This window comes from Perna viridis, chromosome 6 (assembly GCF_037379345.1).
Source record: "Perna viridis isolate PV_CMFRI_1.1 ecotype Kerala chromosome 6, ASM3737934v1, whole genome shotgun sequence".
Classification (NCBI taxonomy): domain Eukaryota; kingdom Metazoa; phylum Mollusca; class Bivalvia; order Mytilida; family Mytilidae; genus Perna; species Perna viridis.
The window spans coordinates 38,715,854-38,727,478 of NC_142450.1; the positions used below are offsets into that span (position 1 = coordinate 38,715,854).

General features: G+C 30.2%; 1 protein-coding gene across 1 annotated transcript; it reads left to right on the top strand.

Annotated features, from left to right (window-relative positions):
- The first annotated feature begins 475 nt into the window (after positions 1-475).
- Positions 476-7,681, top strand: LOC148614877 (splicing factor YJU2-like). Its single transcript, XM_088589358.1, has 7 exons — positions 476-578; positions 1,145-1,245; positions 2,040-2,184; positions 4,019-4,153; positions 4,608-4,789; positions 5,815-5,938; positions 7,237-7,681. The coding sequence occupies exons 1-7, from the start codon at positions 555-557 to the stop codon at positions 7,594-7,596; spliced, it is 1,071 nt and encodes a 356-aa protein (XP_088445484.1). The 5' UTR covers positions 476-554; the 3' UTR covers positions 7,597-7,681.
- The last annotated feature ends 3,944 nt before the right edge of the window (positions 7,682-11,625 follow it).

Sequence of the window (11,625 nt, forward strand, 5' to 3'; positions counted from 1 at the left end):
CAGAAACAGTTACAGACCAAATATAGCAAGTCTTATTTTTTCATTGGTTGTTGCACTTTGTGAGTTTATAGATTGAGTGTACATGAAAAAGGAAATATTGCAAGAGCTATCGTTCTGGGAAATGAATATAGTTACTTTATTATGCTGACAGGAATACAGTCATGATAAAATATGGTGTATGAAGGAGATTAAGAAGTGTCATTTGTTCGGTGTTTTTTTTTCCGCGCCACGAATCACTAACATCTACCATTTATATGGTTTGGTTTCAAAATGTATTTAAAAAGAGAAAATATGGTGTAAATATTATATATATAAAAGTATATGGATGAAATAATTATTTTTTTTTTCTTTATTCACCGGCATTAACATCTATTTGATAATTATTCTAGAACTCTCATATGTGGTCTGACGGTGAAATATTCCCGGAATTTTACACGTTTCTTTTCCGATAGTGGTATACAATATTTCTTTTTATGTCAACTTCCGGTTGTCGATTCGTCTTCGTTTGTTTTCTCTTGAGCTGGAGCTACAGCTGCTGAACTAAAGAAGACAATATGTCTGAAAGAAAAGTTTTAAATGTAAGTGAAATGCTTTTATTTTACACTACTACTAATTAAGTATTTACACAATTCATTTTTTGGACAAACTCAGCCCACCACAGCCTACTGACTGCATTTGCTGAAAAAAGAAGAGAAATGCTTATATTTAAATATCTGAAAGATGTTCTTGTGTAACATGTTACAATAAATTAAAAAATGTATAGGTAAATTTTGGATTTACATGTATATATGTGCATCTTGACATTTGTAAACTACAATACAGTACTGATTTATTGAATTACGTCGATGAAAACTGGTAATTGACTTACATGTATAATGTATTCTATACTACATTATATTTTATGTCTGACCATAAAATAAACCAAAAATATGAGTATGCGCTTGCAAATATTTTAGAAATATAAACAAACAAAACTTAATTTATTATAAATTAAAGTAAATGTAATTGTATTTTTTTTAAGTATCAAATTTGTGTGTATATGTACATGGATTTAAGCTTTTGTTACAGCTTAGCACTTTAAATGTAACCACATGTCATTTGACAAAAAAATATTTGACACAGTGAACGTTATTTTTATGTTTAGAAATATTATCCTGCGGATTTTGATCCAAATAACATCCCTAAGATGAGGAGAGGGAAAAGTGGCACATTCAACATACGTTTAATGGCTCCATGTAATATGAGGTAATAAAATGTAATCAATCTAAGTATGAAATGTTATCAAGAGTCTTTCTTTTTGAATCAGTGATGTTAAAGCATCTTCAAAAATGTATACATCGTTTTAAAAATGTCACTAAACAAGTAAAGGATGTGAAAGGGTTTTTGCGGTCATGGCAAAATTCGTCAGACCGTCGGATATGACCGGTACTTTTAGCCACCGGTCCAGTAATATTTGCGTAATTTCCAGAACAGATGTCTGGTATGTTTTTTTTATTAGACACGCATCAAACGGAACTTCTGGTTTAAAGATGGCGTCCGAATCGAGGCAAATTTAAATTGGATCAGAGAAATGATTTTGGTCTGGCAAATAATTGTTTGGTCCAGCAGATTTTGTTATGTTGCTGGACCAAATGTCTGACAGGTTGAAAAATTATTTCGCCAGGTCTGGTTTTTGTTAGGATACATATTCATTGTACATGTTGTATACATGTATGCCCAAAATGTATAGTATGAATTTCCTTTTTTGTGATTTAAAAAGAAATCATTTACCGTTATCTACTATATCATGTCAATAATCTTATCAACATGCATTCAGGTAGTGCATATTGTTTCATCTACATGGAAGTTGGAGGTAATATCCCAAGAAAAAACTTTACGTGGTTTTTGTAAATATATAATATACATGTTTATGCTTGTATTTTTTAAATACTCCTATTGCATGTGCAGATTGTACAATATATTTTTTTCTCATGGTACAATTTAAATGTCATGTAACATATTTAATTATCACTTTTATATTTTTTTTACTTCTTTTACAGATGTAATACATGTGGGGTTTATATCTACAAAGGAAAGAAGTTTAACTCCAGAAAGGAAGATGTAGAGGGAGAAACTTTTCTTGGTCTTCGTATCTTCCGATTTTATATCAAGTGTCCTAGCTGTGTATCAGAAATTGCATTCAAGGTATCATTTTAGTGCAAAAAAAACATGGTCTTTTCATTTTATTAGATTTTACATCGCAAGTTAGGAGTGAGGTTATACATTTATATTGTGGTCCTTAATGTCCATTTGACTATCACTCTTGACCATCACATTACTGGAAACCAGTTGACAATTCTAAACATAGTCTGTTTCACAATTTAACAGACTGGTTATGCATTGGAATGTAAAATTTTATTTTGATTTTCATTATTTTGCATTGATTGTTTTGAAGTTACATGTACATGTATAGACCCTTTTTACTTAAAATTTGAAAGCTGGTTACTCTGTCTGTGGTTACAAGGTCAATATCATCAACTCATTTTCTGAAGAACTTATATTAATAGATCAAATATTGCAAAAAAACATAATTATTTATTTTTATGTAAACAGACCTCAAGGAGAAAAGGGAACTTTTAAGAATCAAAACAATGGTTAATTAATTACCTTCAGACTTAAAAGATTTGTTAATTGTTACTTTTGAATTAATTGATTTCAAACATATAGATAACCAACTTACTTTTCATATTATTTGTTAGTTAAATTAAACAATTCAATAATGAAATTCGCACCAGTTGAAAATCAATTCAATGAACACAAATTATGTCTACAAAAAAACTTTTTTTCAAATTATATAGTTTGAGCTGTCTTTAAAGTAAACAATTAAATATGAAAAAAAACAATCTTATACATTTCGGTCCATGCGAGACCCGACTGGATAGTCAAGGACTCTAAAAAAAAAAAGCTCACTCACAGCTGTACATGTGCTTCAAGGAGTAACCTCTCACCAGCAGCATTAGAATCAAATATTATAGAAAGATTAATTATATACAAGAAGTACTCAAAACCAAAACTATCAAAATAATAAATGTGGCGTTTTAGATAAGAGTTAGAAAAGTGCAACTAGTAGAATAATTTTGAGGCTTTAGTGTCTGATTATCTCCCTTTATAGCATATCTCCATTTAGCTCTCCCCCAACCCCCTAAAAAATGATTGTGCATTAACGCCAACATACCATTATTGGTCATTATGTGAAAATATCACAAAGTGATGTAAAAAAGTCTTGTGTTCCCAGCTTGCCTAAAGTAGAGCTAACTTCTTTTTATGAGCTTCTCTGACTATGAAAAGAACATGAAAACTTTGTTCAGTTGTAATTATATTGAATATCTTAAAACCCTCCTTTCATTTAGTTCTACTTCACTGAAATGCTTATTTGAACCAAGAAACAGTCTTGCTACAATAGCATACACTTATGATACCCCAATAGTATAAAATGTGCTCATACAAATATCTTTTTAATGTGTTATAGTAACTTCTTTTGCTCCATTATTCTATTTTTTTTGGCTGGATCGCTGATGTACATGACTTTTTATATTTCTTTATGTTATCTTGCAGCATAAGAACCTTCACCCTGTTCTCTTTAAAGCTGAACTTCATAGTTAAAAGCCAATTTATTATACCTTACAGATTCTTTGTTGACATAACTCCCCCAATGAGGCTGGCTTTGAGATTTTGATGAAATTTTGTTTAAATGATTACAGTGTAATGAAAAAACAGTGCATTTACAGATTTCTTTTGATTACTTGGAGAATTTTAATCAATTACAATTAATTTTTGTGCAATCTCAGATTACAATTACCCATTTTTGTCACATTGATATTTTGTAAACCCCAACTTTTTAGGAATAGTGAACAAAGACATGTGCATTTAACATTTAACCAGCAGCAGGGAACAAATGCCATTTTGTTATTTATGCCTGTGTAGTGATCTGCCTAAGAGTTTTTGTGCTACTTTATTATATCATTATATTTCTTTTCAGACAGATTTGAAGAACACAGACTATGTTCTAGAGGCAGGTGCTACCAGGTTGTTTGAAGCAGAAAAACTTGCTAAAGAAATGGCCGAGCGAGAAAGACAGGAAAAAGAAGAAGAAGAATTAAATAATCCAATGAAAGTAAATTAAAAATAGCTTTAAAAATAAAATAAATTAAGTAACTATTCTTTCCCATAACATAAGATAATAACTAGACTAATTGTTTAGGTAAGTAGTCAGGCTGCATGTTGAATGTGGGAGCAAGTCTCACTTCCTTGAACAGAGTAATTTCTCTAACATTGTTTAAAGTGACTAACATCAGCTTTTATGTAACACTATGTAAAGCAGTTCATAAATTTGCTATTGTAGTAATTATATTTCTTTATCTGCACATTATTTATTCTCATAATTGTAATCTAGGGGAGATAACTCAAAAATATTTGACCGTACGCATATTTTATTATTTGTGCTCTATAACAGCAGTAATGCCTTACAGATCCTAATGACTGTTTTTTTCCCACTTTTTAATTACATGTACCTAAATGATTTATGCATATCTTCCAGGTATTCTATAATCAATGTATATTGTTTTTAGGTTTTAGAAAACAGAACCAAGGCCAGTAGGAATGAGATAGAAACAATCGATGCCTTAGAAGAAATAAAAGATATGAACACAAAGAAAGCTCAGATGGACCATAATCAAGTCATTGAGATGCATCTAGAGTATGAAAAACAGCTTCAGAAACTGCAAGAAGAAGAGGAAGAAAAAGAAATTAGGTACAGTTAATGTAATGCTATGAAATTAAAAATTAATTTGATTTATTGCTCTTAGTGGTATGACTTTGGGAGACAAGTTCTGTTGGTAGATTGAAAGAAATCCATGGTTTAATGTTCCAGCTATTGCCTTTCTTTCACCCGCATCATTTTGTTGTTGGCCTTCCAAGATTGTTATATGTGAAATAAGCAATAGTTTTAATTCATGGTGAAATATAGAAGTAAGTGCTCAGGAGAAGCTAGATATTGAAGCTTATAAGTTTCATCTCACTTTGCAAGCACACATACTTTTAACTGATGGGTAGTGATCAACTTTTTATAAGAGATTTTTTTCCCAGTATTCGTAAAATTTCATGGGAAAATATATTCTCCTTCATCCAATATATGAATTTGAAATAGTTATCAAAACTTTTTTCATCTTAGCACCTCCACTGGAAAAGATAATTTTTTCTGTTGAAGAAAATGTAAATTTTTTCTTTTTATTTGGTATGTGTTAAAACAATGCAAATTACAGGGAAAACTATGTAGTAAATATATCTTTTGAATTAAGTAGCACTCTAGCTAAGAATCATGCAAAATGTGATTCATAGGTGAAAAGCCTCCATATTTTTATTTTTGACATTTTATTTGAATTGCCATAGTAAACAGAAATTAACATTCGCTTTTTCATAATACCTGTGTTCTTAGGAGATAAATCTATAAATAACACTTAAATATAATGTAATCTATTGGACTTTCAATGTTGATTTTATCCTAAGAGAAGACAGATTTGAATGAATTATTACACATTTCATAATATAGACCCATAAATCAACTTAATCACAAAAATAAAAGTATGTAGCATTTTTTGGGGTGTATCACATTTTTGAAATTTCCATGATTCTTACAAGCTACTTAAGAGTGAAAAATAAACCTTATCATTCTAAATTGATATACAAACCTGCTATTCACTTTTATTTAAAACGACTTTTTTGAAGTAAGCTTGATTAAACCAAACTTGAAGCATGATGTGCTATTTTTGTTCATAGATCCATATTTGGTGAAAAAGAAGGACTGTCAGTGAAAAGACTGATTGACAATTCTGATAGTGACGATGATCAACCTAAAATAAAGAAGTTAGCTACAGACAAACCTACAGACATTTTATCTCAGGTATTGCGTAATTACACAGCATAATTCTCCTTAAACTTATTCCATAAATAAACTTCTTGAAATTGAATGACATATATTAAAGAATAGAAATTAAAAACACAATTACTTTCTATTTAATAAATTTAATGAATATTATTTTTTTCCGATCTTTAAGAAATAACTTCAGTTACATGGTACACATTAAGGTTTTTTTTTCAAAGACATAAAAAAAATTGCAGTCTTTCCTTAATTGATAAAATTTTAGTATCAAAATTAGATTTGAACATGCTTGTCTATCTTATTGATTTAAACTTGTATTCTTTATCTACATTATTAAATAGTTTATTTATGGGACAGCTATAAGGAATAGTGAATGAAGTAGGCCAAAAAAAAATAATATGTCTGTTTCCTGTTACCTATCTAATTTTTTTTTTGCCTTCCCTATACATTTTATGGTCATTTTGGCTCAATTGTCGCAACTAGAAAATGCAATTAAACTTGAAATGTTTAGTTATTGAGAAGGAGCTTTATCATGATGAAAAAAGTTAACATGTTTATCTTCACAAGTAAAATAATTATCATACTATAGCAGATAATTTTCAATAAAATTTCATTGAGTAAGAAAAAATATGTGTAGATTACTGGTAATAATGATAAGAGCGTGAATAAAAATGTTCATTTCCTTTACATGAAGTATTAAAATGCAATAATCTATTTTTGTAAGTATTGGCTCCTTATTGTTTACAGTAACAACACTCTCTTCTTTACTGTGAAAGTACTATTGTTCATGGGGCACCAGTATTCATGGTTTTCGTGAAATGAAATGTGGGTTGCAACGAAAAAAGAGAATCCCATCAGTGTGTGTACTGAAAACCTAAAACCACAAATTCAAGAATCTGCCAACTTGTGTTTGTTCCCTTATTCAGGAAAATTGTATCCTTGAAATGAAGTACTTTCACAGTATTTCCCTGCAGAGTCACACCAAAGACTATATTAAGTTGTTACTGCTCATTTGTCTTGCATGTGGAGGTGGTTGATTCTGTGAGTTAGCAAATAAAAAAAAAACAACAGCTAACTTTGTAGGACTAGTAAAAAGTAGGGTCTGTTTTTTATTGATCAAACATTCTCACCCTTCAATATATGAAATATCTGCCTTGGGACATTAAACTGAAATGAACCAATGAATTCTTACAATATTGTTTTAGCTCTACTTGGTTTTATAAATAATACAACCAGTTTGAGTAAAGGAAAATTTTTGAAGTAAGTTAATGAAAAAGTTCCAGTAGGAAATGTGTTATTTTTTGTTATTGTATTTTCAGACTACTACAGCATCAGCAACACAGAAAACAGAGAAAAAGCAAGCATGGGAAAGAAGTATTGGTGGATTTGGTTCCAAAAACTCTTTAAAAGGGCTTGTTGTCAAAAAGAAAACACCAAAAACAAACAGTGAACCAACAATTACAGAAACAAGAAGTGAAAACAAAACCGAAGATGAAAAGACTGCAGATCAAGTTAATGATCAATCACCCTTACTCACCTCACAGAGAACCACAGAGAAAAATAATGGAATGGATAGAACCTCATTAGGAGTCAAAAATGGGAATATAACCAATAAACCTGCTGGACTTGGTTTACTGGGAAATTATTCTGATTCAGACAGCAATCAAGATTCTGATTAAATGTACTTGATTTTATATTATCATGAGATATTTTTTGTGATCAAACTGTATACCTCATTAAAAAGATGTTTATTTCTGTATTTAATTCTGTGTTTAATTTTATTCGACAACAAAATACAATTGCCTTTTAGTTTGCTTCTCTCATTATTTTAGTGACATTGTAATCTTTTCAGAAATAGTTGTGGGCTTAAACAGAACCCAATACTTATGGAACAAATTTTATTTAATTATTCCCAGTATGATATACCTAATATTTAGTACACATGTATATTAAAAAATGTATTTAACTTGAAGTACCATATGGTGCACAAAGAATCTAAACCAGTCTTTATTTAAACGTAAGTTAGGTGACAAATTGGGGAATATCCCGTACAGAAACCAGCACTTTTGGGTTATAATCTTGTCGGGTCTGTTGTTTAATTGTTTTTTACAACACAAGTTTTCTAGCATACCAGGATATTTTTTTTATAAGAGTTGTGCATTTTTTTTGTAAATGAATGGTTCTCCTGTGCTCTTTCAAAAAGACTTGACTGGAAGAGAAAGACCGTGTACATCAGTTATAACAAGCTTTGTTTGGAGGTTGTTATTAAACTTATTTTAGTTTTAATAATTTTAATAATAGATATAGGGGTAGTCAATTGGAATAAAGCTAATATATTATAACTTAATAAAAATAACATTGTGATGTAGAGATTGTTTAAGTGATTGTTATAACTAAAAGATTTTTCCCTCCAATAACATGCATATGTTTTGAATGGAAGTTTAATAGACAAAGAGCAAAGCTTTAGTAACAATATTCTAATTACTCAAGTCTTAAATTTTATCCTGTGTTCTATTATAAAGGTTATAAACAAGTGAAAGTCTGCACTGCACTTATCATTAGGTTACAGAATTTTGGTAATTCACTACAAATTTCTGTAATTTTATTTCACAACTTGTTTTCATGATCTCTTCACACAATATTGCTCCTATAATTGATAGATATGTATGCACCATATTGTCAGACATAAATGGAATATTATGTTAGAATATTTCCGTAAGAAATGTTCTAGATTCTGACCTTAGTAGAATTATATATATTAATCAAAGTGGTAAAATGAAAATGAGAGAGTGGTATTATTTATTTTAGTGGTACATTTTATTATTGTGGTGATCATTTCATTATCAAGTTTTTTCTTTGATATCTGTCCTTTTCTATTTTTTTTATTGATTTTTTTCCCAGCTGATTTAAGGATCAACTTCATCAGAACTAATTCGATTTTTGAATGTTTTGTTAAGAAATTCCCCTGTCTTTACTTTCATAATTTCTTGAAATGCAAAGTGTTGTAATATCGGACAGCCTGAATAGCCTGTTATCTTTGCCTTGTTATGGAAAATAAATGATCTCAAATTAAATGTTTGAGATTGTTTTAAATGTCTGTGTATCTAGATATGAAAAATACTGTTTAGTAGATGAAATTAAGTTATCTATGTCTTACATAGGCTTTTTGAAAAATTTCAAGTGTTTGTTTGGTATTTTTTAAATAGTGGGACTACATCAATGAGAAAAGTTAAGCTTTACGTGCAAGGCATTTCAAGAAGTGGACCATCCAAAAAGTCTTGCATAATCTTTGAGATATTTTGATTCTACATAGCTAGTATGAATTTATATCTTTTATCAATGTCTTGACTTATATTGCGTTTACAAGATAAGTGGAGAAGAAAAACAGGTCTCATGTTTTAAATGATTGTAATGATATAATTTGTAGAGGTGTAGGAACATGTGATAAATAGATAACCAGTTCATCACATCATAGTTTTCTTCCTTTGTGTTTAAATATTTAGTAATAACCAAAAATCACTCTAAAATCTTCCATTTACATATATAAGTATGTGTCTGCCGCCTGTCATACGTCTATCGGGATTATCAAATGATGAGCACTGTTAAATATAGAACTAATTTGAATTTCAACCAAATTTTACTTCTACTTCTTCGGGTTACTCAGTTTTTTAACATTTAGTTATCCCTATTTTAGCTCACTACAACTTTTCACATTTTGCTTCACTACAATATCTGTTTGATCAAACTTTGACAGGAAGTATTTATGCAATCTTTTTTTTAACGTGTAAGAAAACAAGAAGATAATCAGAGGCTAGATTAGTCTTTTATATACCAATTTTCAAAGATCAACTTCTTTTACACTGCAGACGCTAAACTTTTGAAACTTGAAACGGTGGTAGACTTATATATGCTTTAATTGTTATGACTTGGATGGTTGAGATCGCCCAAAGTAGCAAGAGTAATCAAGGGAACCAAGGTTCTAGCAGAAATCAAAAGAATGTAATTAAGAAACAAAGACCAGACATGGAAAACAGACATACACAACGAAGAACATGAAGTAACTAAAATAATACGTACTAAGTAACAAAAGTAAATGAGCAACTCGGACTCCACTGAAAACTGGGAGCCCGGTAGGGTAAGCGTCCTCTGCTTTTCTAGAAACACCCACCGATTTGTACATAAAAAGACGAGTCCGAGGTAGACGAAAGAGGAAATTGAAACCATAGTGAGAAAAGAATTTAAGCCATACATCTGAGTAAATGACAGCCTAACTTTACAAGAGGTCATAAGAGGGTGAATTTCTACACGTGTTTTCTTTTGGTTTCGCTTGATTATCAAGGTTGTCAAAACTTCTAATTGCCCATTTTCAAAAGACCATTTCTGACGAAACCACTTGTGCAATTCTTGTGACCCACAGATGTTTGTTAACCTCAAGGCCCTCTAAAATGGCCAACTTCTTTCGTATTCAGGGGAGGGGGGGGGCTCCATTAATTAGAGCAGCTAATTTTATTTGCCACTAATTTATTCAAATTTTGCGCCTTTGTTAAATGTTATGAAATACAATTCTAATACGATTAATCGGGGCATTTAAGTTATGTGTGTTTGAACATTTACAACTTGAACGTGTACAGCATAGCGCAATTTGCAATTTTAATATGTGTGATCATTTTGTATTTTGTAATTTGCAGTATTACAAAACTCAAAACCCCTAAACATTCCATTCCTTTGTATTGCAAATAGTAGAATTCTCCTTGTTGGGGCTGACTTCCTATTTCGATACTTGTGGTTTTGGGTACTTCTTGATGGTGTCGTCGTAGTTGGTAACTTTTTCGTTTCCGTGCGATAACTTAAATTTACCAAATGTCATGATTTTTTTATACATTACTACTTTTGACTAATTAAAATGGTATAAAAATGGGATCGCTGGTCCCAACCGTTCTGCAAAAAGGGCTAAAAGGGGTAAAATTGAATTTTTCTAAAAATAATTTGATGTGGAAAGTTTAATTCTCATTGACTCAATTTTGACAATTCCTTTTTAGATTTGTTTCTCATAAGGTTCTGTGTTGAAAATACTTTAAAAAAAATAAAATAGTTTTAGCATCTTCAGTCTATAGGTGGCCAAAGTGGGACAACACCCTAAAAATCAACTTTTTGTTGTCCGATTTTGATTTTTTTAATTGGAAATCCCAACTAGAATTTAGAGATATCTTATGGTATTTGAGTTATAAGGGGTCAAAGGGGCAATAAACAAAAAAATTGACATGCTTAAATGAGGAATCTCTCATCAGCAGCACTAGAATCAAAGTCGTTTCCAGACATAGATTATATAAGTACACAAGAAGACTTAGTACTTAAAACCAAAATAATAAACAAATAACAACAACAACAGCTTCAATCCAGCAACGATAAGTTCTACCAAAATGTATAAAAGAAACATTTTTGTATGAAGATATAAATCGTATATGCCTAGGAAGATTATTATGTTATTCATTGCAGTTTTTTTTCTATTTTATGAAATGAAAAAGTAATGAAATTTAAAATGCATTTGCAGTGCAGTATTAAATAATGATGAGATATACAAATATCGATTTTTTTTTATACTGCACATTAATTCATACTCGTCATTTATTATTCGAAATCAGAAAGGCTATGACTATATTGGTAAAATTAGTGTTTGTAAATAATAGTATTAAACCAAGAAAATAGTG